The sequence below is a fragment of the Carcharhinus amblyrhynchos genome, chromosome 6, assembly GCF_965287045.1.
Source record: "Carcharhinus amblyrhynchos chromosome 6, sCarAmb.v2.hapA, whole genome shotgun sequence".
In the NCBI taxonomy this organism is placed as follows: domain Eukaryota; kingdom Metazoa; phylum Chordata; class Chondrichthyes; order Carcharhiniformes; family Carcharhinidae; genus Carcharhinus; species Carcharhinus amblyrhynchos.
The window spans coordinates 104771768-104795774 of record NC_137329.1 but is presented as its reverse complement, the minus strand read 5'-3'; the positions used below and the strand labels follow the sequence as shown (position 1 = coordinate 104795774).

Below are 24007 nucleotides of genomic sequence, written 5' to 3'. Positions count from 1 at the left end.
CGGTCATGAAGTTTTTACTGGTTAAACATTAATGTCATATCTAATACAGGTGAAAAAAAAAGTATTTTCCACATACACAAGTCATAATCTTTTTCAATAAGTTTAGTATCAAAGACATACTGATAATTTATTCTTATATCCTTTATATCAAACGTGCTGCACCAAAACATTGAACACTAATGGCAAACTGGCATTCATATGATATTGAAATGTTTGTTCATGGGAAACTACCATTTGCCAGCTCTACAAGATTTTATTGCCAATATTGCATTTTACTTCAGCCAGCTGAACTTTTAAGTTTCAAAGAAGTAATAATTAAACATGAAAGTAAAGCATCTTTAAACAAATATTGATTATATATTTGTGTTTTTTTTTGCTTCAGTTAGATTGTTTAATAAGAGAATATTTGAATAAAGATAGATAGTCATCTGGTGTTTTACACAAAAAAACTATGCAAAATCCATGTTTCATCAATAAGCTTTACATTCTCAAATAGGAACATAAATAAGTGCACTGCAAAATTTCACATTGCAGTCATTGTTGCTCTCATTCAATGTTCTATTTAAAGTTTGGACAAAGCACCAGTCAAACTAATTCCTCTGCTTTTGAGGTTCACTTGTGGCGACTGCCACGCCTTTTCATTGCTGCGGTGCATTGTGGGCAGTACCATTTTCCTTTTGGAGCCTCTGTTAGTCCAACACATCCATAATGGAACCATTCAATGGGGCACTTTAAAAAGAAAATTAATTGTTAGAATACATTTCAATTTGAAATACTTTAAATGCACTAAATGTGACCATGAATAATGTCAGCTTTTATTTGTTTTATACTATAGTTGACAACCAAATTTTAGTTTATTGTATTGTTTCAAACTGTCAAAAACATAAAATACTTACATCTTGATTATCACACCCTACCATTTCACCATACGATACCTGAAAGAAGGAAACACACAAACACATTTGTAGCTATACATTCATGCTAAATGAGTTATCCTCATGTGAGCTATTCAACTACTGGGGCCATCAAGCCAAGTCTGATTGATGTTGCTTCCTAATAAACACAATCAGACTGAACATTTTACATTATGTTACTTTGTCAAGATATTATTTTACCACTTTAGCCTGTTTAAAATATATGATGTAACTTTTCTGCTGCAGCATTTCTAGCCATTTAAAAAGATCTTAACCCATGATTAGAACATTGTTACACCACTTTGTGCCTCACCAAGAAATACATTTGTGATTCAAGTTTCCATGTAGTGCCCAGCACCTTTCATAACTGCACTCAAACATTTATGAGTGTTCTGGCATCTCATTCAAAGTAAAAACATTTTCTTTATATCAGTCAGTTTTACTTCAATGAGAATCCACTATATTTTAAACTCAGCAAGTGATTAGAAATGGGGAAGGAATGAGGGACAAATTAAGAGTTTGTGGTGGAGATTAGAGTTCAATTTTGGGTTTTCACATCCATCATTAACATGTGGCAGTGTCAGATTTAATTTATTCAACAAAAATGAAATATATTTCTAGAGATTTGTAACATTATTTTCTCAAATAAATGAGTTTTTATCCATATTTGTCCCAGATACTGCACATTACATCCATTAAGAAGCCATCCCACCAGCCCATATTTTCATTCTCAGTTTCTTTTACATTTTAAATACTGTTACAAGTTTAATTACTTTCAAATTATTCTGTGGATAATGCGAATTCACAACCTTTAGAATTTATAATGAAAATCTAAAGCTAAATTTCTAACATAAAAGTTCCAGCATAACAACACATACACTAGCAATTTGTGTCCAATGCTTTTAAGAACATAAGAAATAGGAGCAAGAGTAGGCCATCTAGCCCTTCGAGCCTGCCCCGCCATTCAATAAGATCATGGCTGATCTGTCGTGGCTCAGTTCCACATTCCCGCCCTCTCCCCATAACCCTTAATCCCCTCGCTTATCAAAAACCCATTAACCCACGTCTTAAAAATATTTAGCGAGGCAGCCTCCACCACTTCAACGGGCAGAGAATTCCAGAGATTCACCACCCTTTGAGTGAAGAAGTTCCTCCTCAACTCCGTTCTAAACCGCCACCCCTTTATCTTGAGGCTGTGCCCCCTAGTCCAACTGTCCTTTCTGAGCAGGAAGAGTCTCTCCACCTCTATCCTATCCATCCCATTCATCATCTTATATGTCTCAATGAGATCTCCCCTCATTCTTCTAAACTCTAACGAGTACAAGCCTAGAAACAAATAAAATATAATGTGAAGCATGCTCAGCATTCAACATATTTATTCCAAACTCACCTGATTGCAGATACAATAACGAGGCTCATTGGGATCGTATGTCCAATCCACTTGGTTATTGGAATCAGACTCAGGTAAAGCTGGGGTTTGCTGGGGAATCTCTTGTGCTACAACAGATGATGAAGAGGAGGAAGATGATGATGAAGATGAGGAGGAGGACTGGTGATTTGAAGACTTGTTGCTGCTTCTGAGGAAAAAAATGGATATGAAAAATCTAACAGACTGATATTCAGACAGGATGATAGCTAGTGATATAGTTCACATTTTTACTAATAGAGTGGCAACATAAATAATAAAATCTTCTTAGACAGCCTGATAAGACATTGCAATGAATAGCAGTACACAATTAAACCAAAACTGGTACATGCTTATTTAAGTATTGAATCTTATTGGTATAGCGCAACAATGCAATGCTGAACTTAAACTATATCACACATGTTGGATTAGAAAGGCAAACGATTTCCTTTATTGCAAGGGAAACAAAATAAAAAGGTAGGAAGCTTTTGCTACAATTGTACAGAGTTCTGGTGAGACCATATCTAGAGCAGTGTACAGTTTTTGTTACTTTACTTGAGAAAAAACATAACTGCATCAGAAACAGCTCTCAGAAGGGTCACTGGACTGATTCCTGGGATGAAGGTTAAAGGAAAGTAAGGCGATTTTATTAAACATATACTACCCTGAGGAGACCTGAAAAGCGGACATTTCTCCTTATTAGGGAGACTAAAACTAGGGGATAGCTCATAATATGAGATCTCCCATTTAGAACAGAAATGATAAACTTTTCCTCAAGAGTTTTTAGTTTGTGAAATTCTCTTCCCCTAAGAGAATGAAGGCAGGGTCATTGAATATATTTTAAGTTAGGTGGACTCTTGATTGATAGAAGAGCCAAAGGGTATTGGGGGGCGGGGGGGGGGGTTAGTAGACAGGAAAATGGAGTGGAGGTCACAATCAGATCAGTTACGATCTTATCAGATGGCTGAGAAAGCTCGAAGGGGACAAATGGCCTACTCATGTTCTTAAATTTGTATGTTTGCACGCTTGTATGACTCTTTGGATAAGAATCACAAATTTATAAATTGTACTAATGTAGGATTTCAGTATAATCATGAAATTAGATCAGGAAATTAATCATGGACATTTTAAAGCTAGAGAGAAATTGCTTGTAGCATAAAACTTGAATACTACTAAAGTGGTGACATGTTGCTGAAGCTTGGGCCCATCAGGATAAATGCAAGAATACCAAATTTCAATTGATCACAACAGTTTATTAAATGGGAAAAAAGGGGCGCTGATGGTTTGGTAAGCGGGCTCTGATTAGTTGAGACATTGGCATGGAGAAAGCAACGGGGTACTACAGTGTAAGACAAAAAGTTTCAGCAACAACTTTCTATTTCTGAAAAGAAAGACAAGCACATTTACCCATCAAATATAAAGTACTTTTCTTTCATAGAAAATTGGCAAAAGAAAGAGTTCAAAAAGCTACATTTGGTCCAATCTCAAAACTCTAATGAGTTGCAACCTTTAATATGATTTAGTGGCTTATTTTCGACATGTAACTGAATTTTCATCAACTGCAACTTTTGATACAAATCACTGGCACTATAGTAAAACAAATCTAATCTAAACCTTGATTCTGAACTTAATGTGGCAACAGTGGATAAGAAATAGACTCAGAGGGCAACACTTAATGCCTTCTTGCAGTATGTTTGGTGATATGTGAAAACTGAAAAGAGTAATTCCGCTACAGTTATATATGGTGTTGGTAAGACTACATCCACCTCTACCCCATTTAGGTTTTGTTGGGATGGGGGAAGAGAGAGCGAGAGAGAGAACAAAAGGAGGCAAGTCTCATTGATAGTCTTTTTGCTCAGTTGCTAACTGAGGCTCTTAAGTAGGGCCCAGCAGTAGAAAAGGAACTCACCTCGTGGGAAGTCTGAGAAGCAGACTTTGCCGATTGCTTGCAGGCTCCTGGGGGGTTGGGGGCAGGGGTGTTTCTCATTCTAGGGCATTCAGTACTGATGAAGGGATCTGGCATCAGGAAGGGGAAGGGGACGCTGAAACCTACATCTCTGCCATTGCCGCTGAGCCCCCTCTAAGGCTGCAAACCTTCTCGTGCCAGCCCTTGCTTGTGCCTCAGTCTCTGGGTGATCCTGGACCATGGGTGGCTACAGCACCAGCAGAAACCAGTAGCATTGGTGAAAACGAGAATTTCCAATCTCTGACTGGCTGGACTTCCAGCCCAGAGCCCTTAATCCAGGCAAAAAGGTCACAGCTATCTGATTGGCTTAATGTGTCAGGCCTTCTCACAAACACGCAATGCACAACTCCCTGGTTCTCCACAGTCCTTTCCAGAGAGTTTCATCCCGAGTTAAGTCAGGTCCTAAATCAGGTTAATATTCTGCTGAACTGTCAGTAACTGTCAATACACCCAATTAAATTGCATTAATCCATTATTAAAATGAATAAATTTCCAAAACAGTTATATTCGATCATTAAGAGATTTTGGCATAGTTGACATGAATTGTTTTGTTAATTAAAAAAAAACTATATTCTAAACCTTGTCCTAAACAGATAAAGAAAACAACAAATTCCTTAATAATAAAAACACTTGCTTGTTTTTTCGACCACTGCGTGAATCTGTGGCTGACGTAGATAATGTCTGCGTCAGTGTAGAGGCTAAGGTTGAGGAATATCCTGTCGATTCTCTTGAGATAGAGAATTCGCGTGCGAGCTGGAAGTCATTGTTTTTGAATGCTTCATAAGTGGCCTTTATAGTCGATGTCCTCCTCCCTTCTTTCATCTTTTCAAAAACAGAAGTAAAATATTTATTTCAGAATTGTAATTTAAGTGCATCACAAATATTTATTTTGAAAAAAGATGTCCTCTTTACTAATACTTATTGCAATAAAGCGTTCTTCAAAATACCTAGATTATGTACTTATGAAGAGTCTATATTGGAATGTGGGATACACAACAAAAGAAAGAACAAAGACCATAGCTAATGTAGATATCTTCCACTGAAGAGTGAAATTTGTTCATTACTACAGAATAATTAATATAGAAGTTTAAAGTAATTGATTTTAATAATTTATCATTTAACGCTACTTATGAATGAGTTATTAAGTAGCTCAATGACACTGAATTCTTAATGCATTCTTCTGACTGGGTCTATCATTTGAATAGCATTATTAAATTTTTTTATTTGCCACAAGTAGGCTTATATTAATTAACATTGCAATAAAATTACTGTAAAAATCCCACTCTGACACTTGTTCAGGTACACTGAGGAAGAATTTAGCTTGGCCGACGCACCTAACCGGTACATCTTTTGAAGTGTAGGAGGAAACCAGAGAACCCAGAGGAAACCCACTCAAACATAGGGAGAGCATGTAAACTCCACACAGACAGTGACCCAAGCTGGATCAAACCCGGGTCCCTAGTGCTGTGAGGCAACAGTGCTAACCACTGTATTACTGTATACAATGAATGTTCTGAAAACCTTTGAACTTTCAGCCGGTTCAGAATTAAAATTAATGTACAATTTATTATTTATCTGTTGATCTAAATATATTAATTGTATTAAGCAGACAACACTATAGAAGCATCTGGTATCTGGTTAGGATCCAAATCTAATGGGTACACTACTAGCACTTTTGGAAAATAGTTAGAATGAAAGACTTGCATTTTATAGCAGCTTTCACGTCCCAAAGCACTTTACAGTCAATGAAGTACCTATGCAAGTTATTCTTTCATGGGATGTGCTCATGAGAGGCAAGGCCAACATTTGTTGTTGATCCCCAGTTTTCCTTGAATTGAATTATTTGCTAGACTATTTCAGTGGACAGTTAAGAGTCAGCTACACTGCTATGAGTCACGAGTCACAGATTCCTGGTATGCCAGACCAGATAAGGATGGCAGATTTTCTTCCAGATGGGTGAACCTGATGGGTTTTATGAAAGCCAACAGTAGTTCCATGGTCACCATTACTAAGGCTTGCTTCATATTCCAGAATGTTATGAATTGAATTTAAATTCTATCAGCTGCCCCAGTCTAATTTAGACCCATGTCACCAGAACATTAGCTTGAGCTTCTCGATTACTGTAGTCAATGGCATTACCACTACGTCAACATATCCCTGTAATGCAATGAAAGCCATTTTCTGCACGGCAAGGTCCCACAAACAGCAATATGGTGACCAAATAACTTATATATGATGCTGAGATAAATACTGGATCAGACACCATTTGACCAGTAAAAGCAGTCCAGATAAACTAAGACAGAATGAGTGTTGGAGACTTGATAACCAAATAAAATTTCTACCATTTAATCACCTGTGCTGTTGCTTGAACAGCCTGGGCTGCTGCCATTGTAATAGCTGCAGCTCCTGGACCTGCTCCAGGTGTTAATGAGGTAAGATTGTATGAGCTGAGAGGCTGTGATGAATTAATATTGTAGACACTGTTAGAAGTTGATGTTAAATTACTGTTACGGCATCCTGAAAAGAAACGAAAAAAAAACAATCAGAACAAAGTGCATTTTCTATGAATTCACAAAATATTGCTATTTAAAAGTAACCAAATATGATTTTTCACACCATCTGAAAACCCAGTTTCACTACACTTTATCAAGTTCTTTCAGAGAACAGGCTGACTGGCCCTTTGCATGCCTAGGAGAATGTGAAATACAGAATGAATGCACAATGGTTCAAATGTTCTTAAACATCAGAAACATATGGCTTGGATTTTGCAGTGGTAATGTTCTGAAACTTTCAGCATTCACTGTCTTTATTCTACTGAAACTGACAGCAACATCAGAACGCTGCACATGTGCAGAATATGTGGAAATCCAAAGTCTGCTGTCATTGCTTCAATGCTCCTCCAAAGGGTGTGTTATTGACGTTCCCCCAAAAGTGCAATCCCTAAGAAATCAGTGAGTTGATGGAAACTTCCAGAATGAAAATCAGCACCATCAATATGTAGTTATACATTAACCATGAAAAATATTATCAAGAGAGCATTCAAGAGAAATTTATTTTTCAGTGAGGGGTAAGAATGTGGAACTTGCTACTTTAAGAGTAGTTGAATCAAATTGTATGCATTTAAGGGAAATTTAGCCAATTTAGGCAAGGATATGAGAGAAATTAATAGAAGGGTATGCTGATAGGATTAGATGAAGAGTGGGAGGAGACTCATGGCGTATGAACATTGCCACAGACCAGTTGGGTAGCTGGCCTGCTTCTGTGCTGAGTCTTGAATCTTATTTTGAATAGAAAAGAAATTGTGAATTTTATATTAACATTGCTGACTTTGAATTTAATGATCTTCTTTATGTTAATAAAATTAATTTCAGGATATTACTAAATACTTCAAAGGATTTCTGCTGCTTTCACAAGTTTAGGAATTTCGGTCCAAAGATCATATCCTCACCACTTTAGGTATCCATTAAGGTAATAAACAAACACATTTATTGCATAAAGGATTACCAGTCATTTTTACATTAATTATACCATCATGTATATGGCTCAATGATTTTTCATTTAAATATTATTCTACTAATCTCCATTCGTGGTATACAATAATAAACTTGACCAATAATGTATGGTAAGATAGCTTATAAAGGACTTTGGAACCGACTTAATTTCTTATCATAGACATAAAGTGCGATCTTTCTGGCATGGTGCGCCTGTTAATCGGGAAAGATAGTGCACAAGGCTTTCGCGCCAGGCGCAAACTGGTCTCACTGAAAGCCATCTTCCCAGCCCTGTTGTGCTGGCGCAATTATTTTTTCAACAGCCATTTATCATCCATTCCCTTTCTCTGTTCTGGTACCACCATTTCTCTTTTGACTCTTCTATACTCGCTAAACTATCACAGCGCTTATGAACAGAAATTCAATATTAGAAAGACTGAAGTTATTGTTTTCAGTCCCTGCTCCAAACTCCACTGTCTAACCACTGCTCCATCTCTCTTCCTGGCAACAGTCTGAGATTAAGTCAGTTTGCTTGTAAGCTTTAATCCTGAAATAGCCTTCCAACCTCAGATTTGTGCCATCATTAAGACTGCCTACTTACACGACTGTATTTATACCTCTGTAACATTGCTCAATTTCACCTGCTGCTGAAACCCTCATTTATGCCTTCATTAACCTTAGACTCAACTATTCCAACGCACTCCTGGCTGGCCTCAGTAAACTGAAAGTCATCCAAAGCTTAGCTGCCTGTGTCTTAACTTGCAGCAAATTGCATTTCCCTATCACCTTTGCACTCCCCGACATACATGAAATAGAAAGGGTCAAGAGCTTCAAGTTTTTAGGTGTCCAGATCACCAACAATCTATCCTTGTTCCCCCACGTCACACTATAGTTAAGAAAGCTCACCAAAGCCTCTACTTTCTCAGAAGGCTAAGGAAATTTGGCATGTCAGCTACAACTCTCACCAACTTTTACAGCTACACCATAGAAAGCATTCTTTCTGGTTGTATCATAGCTTGGTATGGCTCCTGCTCTGCCCAAGACCACAAGGAACTACAAAAGATTGTGAATGTAACCCAATCCACCACTCAAACCAGCCTTCCATCCACTGACTCTGTCTACACTTCCCACTGCCTCGGCAAAGCAGCCAGCATAATTAAGGACCGCATGCACCCCAGACATTCTCTCTTTCACCTTCTTCTTTTGGGAAAAAGATACAAAAGTCTAAGGTCACGTACCAACTGACTCAAGAACTGTTTCTTCCCTGCTGCTGTCAGATTTTCGAATGGACTTACCTTGCATTAAGTTGATCTTTCTCTCCACCCTAGCTATGACTGTAATACTACATTCTCTATGAATGGTATGTTTTGTCTGTGTAGCATGCAAGAAACAATACTTTTCGCTGTATGATAATACATGTGACAGTAATAAACCAAATCAAATACACTGACTTCCACTCATGCAACTTTTTGACTTCAAATCCTTCCATATCTCTTTTCTTTTCCAGGCCCACAGCCCTCAAAGGTATCTGTGCTCCTCTAATTCTGGCCTCTTCTGCATTCCCAATCATAATTGCTCCAACAATAGTGATCGTACCTTCTGTTGCCAAGGCCCCAGTTTCTGGAATTCTCTCCTGACATCATTTTCATCCTTTAAAGGCATTCCTTAAAACATACTCCTCTGACTAAGTCTGTGGTCACCTGACCTAACAATCTCCATCTGTGGCTCGGTGTCATAATGTGTTTTGTGAAGTACCTTGGATGTGCGTTATAGGCACTATATAAGTGCAAGTTGTTATAAAATAATGCTACAATTTTAAACAATTCAAATTACCCGGCGTATTTTCTTTTGAAGCATCTGACGTAAGTGTGGATAAAAGAGCTTCTGATTTGAATTTCTTCTCAGGAACATGGTCAGCAGCGTGGTGCGAAGATGGGTTATATTTCCGTTCTGTAAAAATATCACAAAATAAATTGAACATGAATTAGAATGTAACCACTTTACTTTCCAGCTTTACTCAATAATAGTAGATTCAATCTCAACAAATTTCGCAAAAGAACAAAAATGAAAATCTCTGAAGCAGCTGAGTGTAAATGCAAGATAACAGTGTGATGGCAGTGCAGTTGGTGAATTTTAAAATGCATTACCATTAACTGCAAGATAGCATGCAACCTTTTTGATTTTTTCCACCATTATTTCAGCGTTTTTAATACTTTTTCTAAAAAAAGAGTTTACTAAGATTTTGGATGTTAACTGCTAGGGAACAGAACACTTTTCCACATGAGCCACCCAGTGTCTACACTGAACATTCCCAGGTGAGTAAAAGCTAATTGGTTTAATTGCGTGATCAAAGCATTTGTAACCATATAACTGTATTTAATCTTATAACGTATACAAGGAACACAAAGTTAATCAGTCCAACAAAACAGTTTATAAATGGCACTACTCAGCACTTACTTTCTAATGGAGTGTGTGAGTGAGCATGATGATTGTTAACTGGCTGAGGTGGATTATCCAACTCCAAAGACCCTGAAATAAAAACAACCAATTAAATGATTTCTTAAACTCGTTAATTAAGGCTCAGATTATTCCCACCCATTTCCAGATAACCACCGCAAGCCGTTACAGGGTATAGCATTTTAGCTGCACAAGTGGTACAAGATTTATCAGTAACCTGTGCCAGTTAGCTTCACAGTCTTACCAGTTAGTTTTAGTAGTTCAGCCAATACACCCAAGGTCTCTAAAATTACACTCTTGTCAACCTGAAGGGCAAGCTTATAGGTATATAATGGAAATTCTCTTTATGTTAATGTAAGAAATAGGAGCAGGAGTAGGCCATCTAGCCCTTCGAGCCTGCCCTGCCATTCAATAAGATCATGGCTGATCTGAAGTGGATCAGTTCCACTTTCCTGCTTTCCCCCCATAACCCTTAATTCCCTTGTCTATCAGAAATCTATCTACCCGTGACTTAAATATATTCAACGGGGTGGCCTCCACCACTTCAATGAGTAGAGACTTCCAGAGATTCACCACCCTTTGAGTGAAGATGGGTAGAGAATTCCAAAGATTAACTGAGATGCTACTTACCATAAATCTGGCTCCTGATTAACCAAACGATCAGTTAGAAATGCTGCATATACTTTTGTACTAAAGTTACAATCTTTATTAAAGCTTTGCACTGCAATATGCTTTTTAAAATATTCAGTTTTTAAGATTGTTATTGCTCAAGAAAGGGCAAATATTGTCTACAAAGTTTTCTGTTACTCTTTCCGTCTGCAGGAACCTTTGGCATTTCTCAAAATAGAAACCAAATATATTTCATTTCTATTATTTCTCAGCATCAAGTTCTGCTTGGTTAGTTTAATAATTTATTCTTTAATTGGATTGGGCATAGTTGACAAGGCCAGCATTTGTTGCCCATCTCTAATTGCCCCTTGAATTTAGTGATTTCTTTGTCCGTTTCAGAGGACCATTAAGGGTCAATCACATTGCTGAGAGTTTTGAGTCACACATAGGCCAGATCAAGTAAGGACAACAGATTTCCTTCCCTAGAAGACATTAATGAACCAAATGGGTTTTTACAACAATTAACAATGGTTTCCTGGTCATATAACAACGATTAATAAAGAACTTTGAGTTTGCCTTAATTTAGTTGATTTAATATAATCTTCACACACTCTACATACAAATTTTGCGAATGTCATAAAATGCCACAAGTAAGGGATCTTGCAGTGTATCTCTAGTGCTTTGGTCCAGCAAAATCAACCAATATCATTTCATTTGAGAGATTATTTTTCCCATTATGCAGGAATGAGCAAAATGCTTATTGATGTACACATAACCTGAGAGACCAGTAACCTTTTAACCCCCTTCCCATAAAATGTTATTCTAATTAGCAGACACTAAGTTGAGTAAAGTGATATTAAACCCCTCAGATCAAATTTTCCAGCTGCATTCATTGCCGCTGAAGTTCACACTACCACTAGCCTCTTTCTCTCCTATTCAGTAATGTGCAGCAAATTCCCATCCATCCACCTCTCCTGCCCTAATACTAAGTATTATATCAATATCCCCCTACTGACCACCCACATGCCCCTTTCCAAATCCATGAAATACGTTTCTGGTCCCACTTAAGAAAATACACAATCAAAAGTCCCCAACTTGTCTGACTTGGTGGTGGTTCTAAAGATGGGCAGAATGGGCAAGAGCCATGGAGGAAACAAAAGAACTTTAAAATTGAGGTATTCTTGGATTTGACGCCAAATAGGTGAATGTGTATTTTCCTTTTCCTTCCCATCTGTTTCCTCCATCCCCCTCTCCTGTATCTTTATCCACTTATCTGGTGCCCAACAAAAAAGTCTGACAACACCAGGTTTTAGTCCAACCGATTTATTTGATAATACTCACAAGCTTTCGAGGTTTCCCTCTTCGTCAGGTGAATGGAGAGTTCTGGCCTCAGACAGAGCGTATAAAGCACAGACAGTTTAGAGATTACTGATTAGAATGCGAACACTTCAGTGGTCACGGGCATTCAGCCTCTGACCTTCGGGCAAGCATTCTCCAAGGCGGCCTTCACGACACACGACAGCGCAGAAGCAACTCTGCGCTGTCGTGTGTCGTGAAGGCCGCCTTGGAGAATGCTTGCCCGAAGGTCAGAGGCTGAATGCCTGTGACCACTGAAGTGTTCGCATTCTAATCAGTAATCTCTAAACTGTCTGTGCTTTATACGCTCTGTCTGAGGCCAGAACTCTCCATTCACCTGACGAAGAGGGAAACCTCGAAAGCTTGTGAGTATTATCAAATAAATCGGTTGGACTAAAACCTGGTGTTGTCAGACTTTTTACTGTGTTTACGCCAGTCCAACGCCGGCATACCCACATCATGCTCAACAAAAAGTCAGAGGATGGGGATTTAAGGTGAAAAATTCACCTGACTCCCACAGCTAACCACCAAATCAGGAGTGTGTTACAGACAGGCAGGGGACTACGTTAACTGGCCCTCACAACACATACACACACGCACACATGGCAAATATCTTTATTCACTAAAATATTAAAATAACATGGAGAGTTATGAAGAATTTTTTAAAACTATGTCTGCCAGGTCACCTCACATCTCATTGTCTGTATAAAACCACACCAAATTAAAACTGTATTTTACTGACATCTACTGGCAATTTACAGTGATATTATCGCTGTTACCTATAGTTCTCAACTTAGCTTGCAATCTGCCAGAAACATTTAAGTTAGTTCAACTGATGTCTAGCATTAAAGTACCAAGCTAAAATAAATCAACATACTTACTCCTTTCCAATATTTCTGTAATTCCAGCATTATCAGCTTCAAGCTCCATTTTAAATTTGGCAAGTTCTTGATCTAATTTACGTAGGTGTCTATCCACCTGGTTAATCAAAATATAAAACCTAATAAGTAAATCAAATTATATATGCAAAGTACGTAACACAAACCAAACCATAGGTTATCACAGACAGCCATGTATGTTAGGCAAGAGCCTTTAACCACTTAGCATTTTCACTGAAGTCAATTATTAAGGGACTAGTAATGACAAATGAAGCATGTTGCAGTTATTTTGAGCTATTCAATAATCTATTATTGCACTGTCATACTTGATTTGTATTTAAACCATCAATCATCCTATCCTGTGTCTTTTTTCCCCAGGCTCAGAGTATTTTATTAAGTCAGATTTAGTGATCATCGAGTTACAGATCTCACTCTCAGCCAGTGAGGAAGCAGCATTGCCCCTCAACGCTGAAGATGGGCGAATGCTGAAGTAAGAGTAGAAATTGGGAGGCACTGCTTATAATCTTCCAATTCTCTTTAGATACAAGGGATGTACAGGGAAAATGGAGAATGGCAAAGGTTCAAAAGAGAGTGCAAGTATACGCTCAACAACTACAGGTCAGTCAGTTTAATCTTGGTGGTGCAGAACATTTAGAAACAAAAATTCAGTATAAAATTAAGTCACTTTGACAAATATGTGAACTAATGAAGGAAATTCAGCATAGATTTAAGGACAAACTTGGCTGAAGTTTTTTAGTGAGGTGACAGAAAAGATTGATGAGGAAAATGAAGTTGATTTGGACTTCCAAAAGGCATTTAAGTGGCACATAAAAAGCTTGTCAGGAAAGTTAGAGCCCATGCAATAAATGGAACAGGAGCAGAATAGATAAGGAATTGACTGAATGATAGGAAACAGAGTAGTGATGAATGACTGTTTTTTAACTTAAGTATATATCGGGGTTCACATAGATTTCTGCTTTTCTTGACATAGACTGGGTATGAAGGCCACAATTTCAAAATTTGCAGATGAGACAAAACTTTGAAATATTGTAAACTGTCAGAAAGATAGTTATAAATTTCAAAAGGACATAAAGGCTGGTGGAATGGGCAGACAAGTGGTAAATAAGATTTAATGCAAAAGTGTTAAGAGATTCACTTTGGTGCAAAGAATGAGGAGAGGCAATGCAAAATAAAGGGCACAATTCTAAAGGGGATGTAGGAGCAGAGGTATTTGGGGGTATTAGTGCACAAATTTGCAAGTTTAAAGGAATTAGATGAATTGCACTTGCAGAGATCTGGTACAGAGGAGCTAAATGGTCTCCTTCTTGATTCTACAACAGTGCTCAGGCAGGACTATTTAAATTTATTCCATACAAATGAAACTGTGATATATGAACATGTAACTCATTTAGACCTTAATATATGGTTAATTTTATGTAACAGTAAACCTAAACCTTCATCACATTCTCTCAATTCATTTTTGTTAAATTACTTTCCAGTCTGTAAAATTTAACTGTGAATGTGTGAAAATATCTTGTGAACTGAGTCAATGATGTGCAATGATGGCTGCATATTTACCCCAAAGGTGCTGAGAAAAGATGACACACCAACTATCACAATTGACTAATGTACTTAACACCAAGGTGCCCACGATAAATGTTGGGAACTAACTTTTATTTGACAGGTTAACGAATTTTGAAAAATTCTGTTAGGCTGAGAAATACGAATATGTGTTGGAATCATGCTCCATGAGAAATAACTAGGAGTGCAAGTTTGTACAGATAGCTTACTATCGATGAATTGAATGGTTGCAATAATCAAACAGTTAAATGAACAAAAGGTATTTATTGGAAAGGGTACCATTCTTAAAGCATCTTGGAAGAGAAAGTTCCAGGTTAAAATTTCTTAGAGGATGAGGCAGGCCTCAGGGCTTTTTAACTGCTTACCTATGGACAAAAATAACATACACAATGGAATAAAAACACAAAATGCTGGAAATACAAAGCAAGTCAGGCAGCATTAGGGAAAAAATGGAAAGCAGGAGAGATTAAGTGACAAATAGAATGTTGGTGCAAGAGAACAGATTATGATAATGGAACAAGTAAAGAAACACAATATGGCACTAAAGGAGGTGTAAATGGCAATAGGAGAATCATTACTAACAGATGTTGTACAAAGAGAGGATCCGTTCTGTAATTACTCAACTCAACATCAAGTCAAGAAGGCTGGAAAGTGCCTAATCAAATGATGTGGTGCAGTTCCTTGAGTTTCCTGTCAGCTTCATTAGAACAGCATAAGAGACCAAGGACAAAAAGGGCAGAGAATGAAAACAACAGGTGACCGGATGCTCAGGGTCATTCTTGTAGACTGAAAGGAGTTGCACAATGAAGCAATCTGCATTTGGTCTCCTACTGTGAAGGAAAGCAAAGTCAAGGAAGGGAAGAGTTATGATGTACCTTGCCCTGAAGACAAACGACTGGTGGAAAGTGGAAACAAAGAAGACAAAGTTTTCCTGTTTGGTGCAAGAGCAGGAAACGGCAGCAATGGAGTTATCAACATACCAAAAAAAGTGAGGGAAAAGGCCAGAATTGGACTGCAACAAAGAATGTTCCAAATACCCCATGAAAAGATAGGCATACCAAGATCCACGCAGGTTCCCATAATAACATCTTTAATTTGGAGGGGTGGAAGTTTGAGCAACAGCATCTCACCCTTAAATTAAGTACTTTGCAGCTATAGAAAAACAACATGGAAGTCCAACAATTTCATAAGAACATAAGAAATAGGAGCAGGAGTAGGCCATCTAGCCCTTCGAGCCTGCCCCGCCATTCAATAAGATCATGGCTGATCTGTCATGGCTCAGTTCCACTTTCCCGCCCTCTCCCCATAACCCTTAATCCCCTCGTTTATCAAAAACCCATCAACCTGCGTCTTAAAAATATTTAGCGAGGCAGCCTCCACCACTTCAACGGGCAGAGAATTCCAGAGATTCACTACCCTTTGAGTGAAGAAGTTCCTCCTCAACTCCATTCTAAACTGCCCCCCTTTATCTTGAGGCTGTGCCCCCTAGTCCTACTGTCCTTTCTGAGCGGGAAGAGTGTCTCCACCTCTATCCTATCCATCCCATTCATCATCTTATATGTCTCAATGAGATCTCCCCTCATTCTTCTAAACTCTAACTCAACCCCCTCAACTCCAGCACCAGCCTAGTAAACCTCCTCTGCACTCCCTCCAAGGCCAAAATATCCTCGCGGCGACCAAAACTGCACACAGTACTCCAGCTGCAGCCTCACCAGTGCCCTATACAGCTGCAGCAAGACCTCCCTACTTTTATATTCAATCCCCCTCGCTATGAAGGCCAGCATCCCATTAGTCTTCCTGACCACCTGCTGCACCTGCAGGCTGGGTTTTTGCGACTCATGCACAAGGACCCCGAGGTCCCTCTGCACCGTCGCCTGCTGCAGTTTTTCGCCACGTAAGTAATAGTCCTTCCTACCATTATTCCTACCAAAGTGGACCACCTCGCACTTGCCAACATTAAATTCCATTTGCCAGTTCCTGGCCCATTCACCCAGCCCATCTAGATCCTTCTGCAGACTCTCCACACCCTCCGCACAATTTGCTGTTCCACCAACCTTGGTGTCATCAGCAAATTTCGACACCATACACTCGGTTCCCTCCTCCAGATCATCTATATAAATGGTAAATAGCTGAGGCCCCAGCACCGACCCCTGAGGCACTCCACTAGTCACCAACCACCAATCTGAATAACACCCATTGACCCCCACTCTCTACCTCCTATTTGACAGCCAATCCTCTATCCACGCTAACACCCTACCCCCAACTCCATGCCCCCTTACCTTCTGCAATAACCTCTCGTGAGGTACCTTGTCAAACGCCTTCTGAAAATCAAGAAAGACCACATCTACCGGCTCTCCTCTATCCACCGCCCTAGACACATCCTCATAGAATTTCAGATTATGATCAACACTCCCAAATTTTATGGATAATGATTGTGTTATATATTTTACATCTATGGATTAGTCCTTTCATCGTTCACTCTAACCTGTCCTTCACCAAAAGAGAAAATACTGGAAAATCTCAGCAGATCTGGCAGCATCTGTAAGGGAGCGAAAGGAGCTGACATTTCAAGTCCAGGTGACCCTTTGTCAAAGATAAAAGGCATAGAAAACAGAAGATATTTATACTGTGGGGTGAGGGAATGAAAAACGAATCGAAGCCAGGGAAAAGGCTGTTCATGGCAGTCCATACAGAGAATAAAGGGCGTGAATAGCCAAATGGCAGAGAAGCTGCAATTCAAGGGTAAACTGTGACAAGTGAAGGTGGTGGTGGTGGTGGGTTGGGGGGGGGGGGTGCGCAGAGAGAGAGAGAGAGAGAAGGAGGTGGAGTGTGGAATGGGTGGGAGAGAGGTAAAATTTAGAAAAAGGGAGAAAGGGGAAGCGGAGATAAGGCAAAGGGGGATATAGTAGGGGGAAAGAAAAATGAAGACAATAAAGAAATAAAAGATGGAGAACAGTAAAAAATGAAATAAAATGAAAACAAACATTTCCCCTGGTGAGTGTGGCTATGGCTCATCTTTCATTCCCTCACCCTGCTGTATAAATATCTTCCACTTTCTGTGCCTTCTAGCTTTGACGAAGGGTCATCTGGACTCGAAACGTCAGCTCTTTTCCCTCCTTCCAGGTGCTGCCAGAACTGCTGAGATTTTCCAGCATTTTCCCTTTTTGGTTTCATATTCTAGCATCCGCAGTAATTTGCTTTTATCCTGTCCTTCACCCTTTCACAGACTAATCTTTTGTTCTTTCCTCCAATCTAGCTTTGCCCTGCATCTGTGCATAATTGAAACCTGTCCCATTTCTAACTTTTTCCAGTTCTGGTGAAAGGTCATTGGCCTGAAATGTTAGTTTTGTTTCTCCACAGATGTTCTGACTTGTTTTGTATTTCAAGCATTTTCTGTTTTTATTTCAGAAGTCCAACATCTGCAGTATTTTGCTTTACCCTCAGTATAAAGCATGAAATTACTGTGACAGCAGAGGGTGCTACTGAAAGCACATGTCGAATTGAGTTCTACAATATGTATGGCATTGCTATTCCAATAAGTAAGAAATTAAATTTTTCCTCAGGCAATTCCTAATCAAATTCACCTTGAACTGATTCAGGTTTCAATAGTAACCTTTTGTAAGGAGTTTTATCATTTTGAGACTGAAATGCACAATGTTATATAATTTTCCACTGTCCACTTGGAAAGTCACTTCTCCAAAAAGTCAAAATGCTTAGTCAGGCAGGACCTTTTTGTCCCAAAACCATGATGTGTGCAATTAACTGGATTATTTTCATATTGACAATCGAGTTTTATTTCCACTTGCAATATTTCACAAGATATTAATGCGAGACAGACGTAGTCCTTGGAGTTAGATTTGAATTCATTTTTTAAAAAACAAAATCATTGGACATTTACTTACCAAATCATAAATTTGATTTGCTAACTGGACCTTTTCATCAGCATCTTCCAAGGCTTTGTAGTAGTCCTATAAAAAAGATTAAAAAAAAATAAACACGCAGTTATTAAGTTTTAGCGGCGAAAACGGCAACCTAGTCACCAGTGCAGGTAAGCCGGTATGTATTGGTGCTGGTCCCCAGTCTGGAGGTTTTGGACCATCCAACTCTAAAACAACTTTAAAAAATAGTTTGTCTAGTAATTATCTAGGCCACATAGATCAGGAAGATTTCAAGCTTAATCTGTGTGAACTGGCCAGATCTCATCGGGGCTTGGAGGATAGGCACTAGAACTGACTGCAATTCCTGGTTAAGGAGAAGAAAATATACTTATCTTCTTGCTCCTAGTTGATTTTTAGTGATCCTTGATGCATTTGTATGGACGTTGTGTTTGCATATTAGGTTTGGTTGCAATACTTGATTGAATAACTTATTGGCACTTTAAGACAAGGTTCATAAACCGATAATAGATTTTTAGGGAGAGGGCAGGCAGTAGCCATAGAACATCTTCAAAAGAGAAAGGAGAAAACTGACAAAGAGAAAAATAAACTTTTTATTAAAAGTACAGATTTTACATTGTCATGCATTATTGACAATCAAGAGTTTAAACTTTTTGCAAACAATATTTGGTACTGCCAAGCACAGTGACAGAATTGCACAATTCTATCAATACTTCTTTCATCACTGTTTGCGTGACCCAAGCTGAATTGGTCTTGTTACGAATAAATCTACAACTGATATTTTGCTGATAATTTAAAGAAAATAAACTACACTTGCCTTCTTGATTGCTTCCATCTGTTCATCCCTCCATTCAGGCTTGTTTTTTTTCGCATTGACAAAGAATTCATTCACTCTTTGTTCTAACTGATCCATTGCATCTGCATGGGGAAGAAAGAAAATCAGCTATATTCACAACATGCATGAGTGTTTGAAGTTGCCAATGTCATGCGTGCACAAGTTTAATCAACATCAGTATTTTTGATCCTTCATCATTGTTGGGAATATAAAGTAAACGGAACATTGAAAAAAATTAGAAACAAAATTTAGTGTCTGTCTTTATGAGGATTAAATTGACTTTTCTGAATTCATCTCTAAGATTAGGGCAGCTCTGCTGATAATAGGGCTTAAAGAAAATCTTTAAAAACCCCCATTTGGATATTGATTAATCGATAACTTGATGATTACGGTACCAATTTTTGAAATTGGTCAATGCATGTCTAGTCTATGCTAATTAAGGGACCACTCAAGGATTCTATTATCTAGTGGCAATTAAAAACCTCTGCTTTGTGGTTCACCATTATTAAGTTGTATGAAAAATTTACACAATTTCTCGAGTCATTGTAGGATATTGCTTTGCAGGTTCGACAGCATCCAACAACTATTTTCATAGGAACAGTTTGAATAAGGATTTGTCAGCACAATTAAAATGCAGTTAGAAATAAAGTGGGACAAGTTCATGTTGCAGTAATTACTTGGTATCCATGCTGCCACTACGAGTCACCTTCTTTGGGGTATATTAAAGGCTTCTAAGAATAGTGATCAAAAGCAACTTGCATTCAAACACAGTGCAATTTTTATTATTGCGCCCGCTTAATGTTTTCTTTCACACTTAAGATTACAATGTAGGTAATTTTCTTTGTCCGCAGTTTTGAAACGAGTTATCCATAAAGGGACTTGAGGGGTATACAAGGTACTTAGCAGAATCACAAGAAAATTACAGATGAGGAAATTCAGCATGCCAGCAGAGCCCTAAAATCCTTCAATTTGCAGCACTCAATTCTTTGTTAAATGTTAAAGTAAACGTGGAAAAAACTTCAGAAATGCCAGAAGAACACAAATTCATAGTCGTGAAGGTAAAGTTTAGAACAAATACCAAAAGGTATTCTTTGCATGATTTTTATTTCTTAAAATCGTAGAATCCCTACAGTGGAGGCCATTCAGCCCATCGAGTATGCACCGATTCTCCAACAGAGCATCCCACCTTCCTTTCCTACCCAAATATTTATCTTGCTACTCCCCCAACCTATGTATTTTGGGACACCAAGGGACAATTTGGCATAGCCAATCCACCTAACCCGCACATCTTTGGACCATGGAGGGAAACCCACACAGACACAGAGAGAATGTGAAAACTCAACAGTCAGCCAGTTAACTGGGTCCCTGGTGCTGTGAGGCAGCATGCTAACCACTGTGCCAACATGCCACCCTGTTGAATGGGTTGAAAGTTTTTTTAAAAAATTTATTTTAGTGTCACAAGTAGACTTACATTAATACTGCAATGAAGTCACTGTGAAAATCCCCTAATCACCACACTCTAGCAGCTGTTCGGGTACACTGAGGGAGAATTTAGCATGGCCAATGCACCTAACCAGCATATCTTTCAGACTGTGGGAGGTCGCAATAGTGGCTGAAATCATAGCATCAAAATTTAATACCAATAACACTGTAGGAAGAGGACAGTATTCTAGAAAAAATATATAATCCAGAGGGCCTTTTAGTTTTTTTAAAATTAATAACTGAACAGAATTTGAAACAGCAAGGCCTGTTTATGTAATAAAATTGTAAATTGCAGATTGTTGTGACAGTTTAAATCTTAATAAAATTTTGAGGTCCTCCGATTATCTAAGCTTCTTTTGCACTTCAATGAACCTTCCTTTTGTTATAACTATAGTTTTTGAAAAATTAGTATCTTGGAATTAGTTGTAAAACTTTAGAACTACTTCATAAATAGTTTTGAGGTTCTTTTTCAGCTGATACTTTCACTGATGTTTATAGGTAAACTAGTCACATTAACTGTGAACAAATTACTGAAAATGACAAATACCTGTACCTGCATATTGTCTACAAGGTTATTGTTTTAATAACATAAACACAATTAACTGAACCCCATATACAGAGGCTCTTAAGGGGTAAGGGAGAGTAAAAAAAATTAAAAAGAATAGTTTGTGGCAAAATACCATTGCATATTATATTATTAAATTAGTCAGGAAGAAAAATCCTACATAAATCTGGTCAGTGGGAATAATGCTGATGAACAGTAACATCAATGCCACAATGCATTTAGCTTCAATTTTTTGCCAAATTTATCTGATTGTAAACGACTGTTAATACAGTTGGAAACAGTTTAATTTAACAAGTTTGAAAATGTTTGAATTAGACTTCTAGCTAAAATACCAAATTCATCAAATTCTTATACTTGTATCCAAGCACCAGTCATCAAAGAAACTGGTTGGTATTTATTCTATGTAAATAAAGGTTACTGAGTCAATTTTCTTTCAAAAACAATTTTACTCACTTTAAATTTTATCAGTACGATCTAAACTAAATAGCATTATTCCAGTGCACAATTTCCACTTTATTTACTTTTGTTAATTGAGATTTACAGAATCAAATTCTTAAATGGGAATGGCACAAGAACTCAAATACTAAAAACATCTTATGCCATGAAAGCATTTCATTATTTAATACATTTATGCACAAGTATCTTATACAAATTTATAGCATCTCACGAGTTAATTTTAAATATGAAGGCTGTTAAAAACATTATGAAGAAACTGCTGGACATTAGCAGTTGCAATGACATGAAAAGATTATGTTGCAAGGGAAGTCTCAAAAAAGAGATACCTTCCACAAGTTCACTTTGAACCCCAGAGTGAAAGAATCAGTCCACCAAAATGGAATGAAAATCATAATCGAAAAAGTCACGCAATTAATCATTTGCCAAACGAAAAACACAAGCGCGGCTGGCAGCCCACCTAGCGCTGGACCGAGTGATGAACAAGACCGCTGCTGTTATGGTGCGATTCGCTATATGATTCTTTAATAAAAGAGTGGCAGAAAAATAATGTAACATCATCCACGAGAGAGAGAAAAAAATTAGCATGAAAGTATATCTAATATAGTTTGATAATTGTTAAACAAAAGTTAAAGCAGGGCTTTATTATTTTGGCTGAAACTTTTATTTACTGAAGGTCTTAATTATCTTTGCAAGAAGGGAGCAGCCTTGGTGGGATTTTAAAGTGTGTGGGTGTAAGAGGAGGAGGAGGAGTGAGGGGGAAAGCGGGGTGATTGTGGCTCTCGCCCTGTTTGCATTAGGAGTGTGAGAGTGCAGGCTTTTCTGAGCTGTGCGGCTCCCGACATGACTCTAACGTGGCTCTCTGCATACTCTGTACTTGCAAGTCCATCTCCCTCATTTCCGTAAACCTATCGCGCAGATCCATGGGAAGTTGTTCGATCACTGTCGAGACAGAGAGAGAGAGGAAAACAACAGGGTTAATGGCGGCCTCTCAGAGTCTGAGCCCGGCCCTCAAAACCCATCCCCGTTTCGAAAAAAAAACAACCACCGCCTCACACCAATTCACTTGCACTCCATACTCACTCTCCAAGTAATCCTCCAAGTACAACATGTCGAGGGTTTTTTTTAAAACCGCACGATTTTTTTTAAAAAACCGGGTTGTTTTTTTCTCTCTCTTTAACCCCCCTTGCCTAAAATGGTTCCAAGATGGCGTCTGCAGCCCAGCGCTGTTCGTCCGTTTCGGGGGCGGAAAAAAAACCCCACCGCTTCGCGCGAGCTCCCCGGTCCGGCCCCGCCCCCTGCGCTCCGATTGGCCAACCCTCGGCGTTCTCCATTGTGTCGTCACGCGGTGGGTGGGGGCAGGCGGGCCGCGCCAGAGGCATGCTGGGAGATGAAGTCCCAGGTAGAAGCGTCAGGATGCCACATATCGGGTTTTGGCCAGTTTCCCGCCGGGCGAGGAGTCAACCCTGAGGGCGAAAGCGCTCGGTAAATTAATTGGGGAGTGGATGTGGTTCTAGGCTTCGCCGTCTTCATGTTATTATTTGAAAAATCAGGCACTTTCCGTTTCCCATTACATGTTAGCGTGCGCCTGCTTTCTTTTCCGTGCGTCCCGCAGCGAACTTCACAAAACAGCCGCAACTCGACTACCTCGCCCGCCGCGGAATCGGAGCGGGCGAGGGTCCGATAAAGCGAATCTCCGTTGACCCCGGGCGGGAATTTCCGTTCTTGCTCGAACGAGGTCGTAAAATCCCGCTCAACTCAGCACTTGGCAGCGCTCCGCTCTGACCAAGCACCGTCCAGACTCGAAACGTTGGCTCTGTTCTCTCCACAGATGCTGTCATACCTGCTGAGATTTTTCCAGCATTTTCTGTTTTTTTTCAGATTCCAGCATCTGCAGTATTTGCTTTTAATTCAGCACTTGGTGTTTATCGGTGATTCATTGCACCGAAAATAACCTGGTACATCTCACCGCACAGAAGGTGGCCCTTTACCCCATGGAGGCCATCCAGAGAGCTAATTAGTCCTGCTCCCTTGCACTTTGTCCTTCATCTGCATTGTTCCTTCCAGCATTTGTTCAATTCCCTTTGGAAAGTTGCAATTCAATCTATGTGCACCAGTC

The 24007-nt window shown here is 38.9% G+C and overlaps 1 protein-coding gene across 3 annotated transcripts; it reads right to left on the bottom strand.

Moving 5' to 3' along the window:
- On the bottom strand, positions 1 to 23166 carry ing3 (inhibitor of growth family, member 3). 3 transcript variants are annotated; one of them, XM_080191113.1, is made up of 12 exons: positions 22972 to 23166; positions 22759 to 22830; positions 19371 to 19471; positions 18560 to 18625; positions 13080 to 13176; positions 10234 to 10305; positions 9610 to 9726; positions 6639 to 6802; positions 4920 to 5107; positions 2305 to 2491; positions 897 to 935; positions 1 to 729 (listed from the first exon to the last, which is right to left on the bottom strand). In XM_080191113.1, exons 1-12 carry the CDS (start codon positions 22997 to 22999, stop codon positions 613 to 615), a joined length of 1248 nt encoding a protein of 415 aa, XP_080047239.1. In that variant the 5' UTR covers positions 23000 to 23166; the 3' UTR covers positions 1 to 612. The 3 variants fall into 3 exon arrangements, with proteins under 3 accessions (XP_080047239.1, XP_080047240.1, XP_080047241.1); XM_080191114.1 differs by having other exon boundaries at positions 22349 to 22830; positions 22972 to 23025; XM_080191115.1 differs by lacking the exon at positions 22972 to 23166 and having other exon boundaries at positions 22766 to 22830.
- Between the last annotated feature and the right edge of the window lie 841 nt (positions 23167 to 24007).

Bases quoted from the DNA above. Each gene is read 5' to 3' on its own strand.
- ing3 (XM_080191113.1), bottom strand. From the start codon at position 22,999: ATGTTGTACTTGGAGGATTACTTGGAGA. The intron at 9,727-10,233 runs GTAAGTGCTGAG...ATATTTTTACAG, and splicing joins CTCACACACTCCATTAGAAA to AACGGAAATATAACCCATCT. The intron at 6,803-9,609 runs GTAATTTGAATT...GTTTCTTTTCAG, and splicing joins TTCAAAAGAAAATACGCCGG to GATGCCGTAACAGTAATTTA.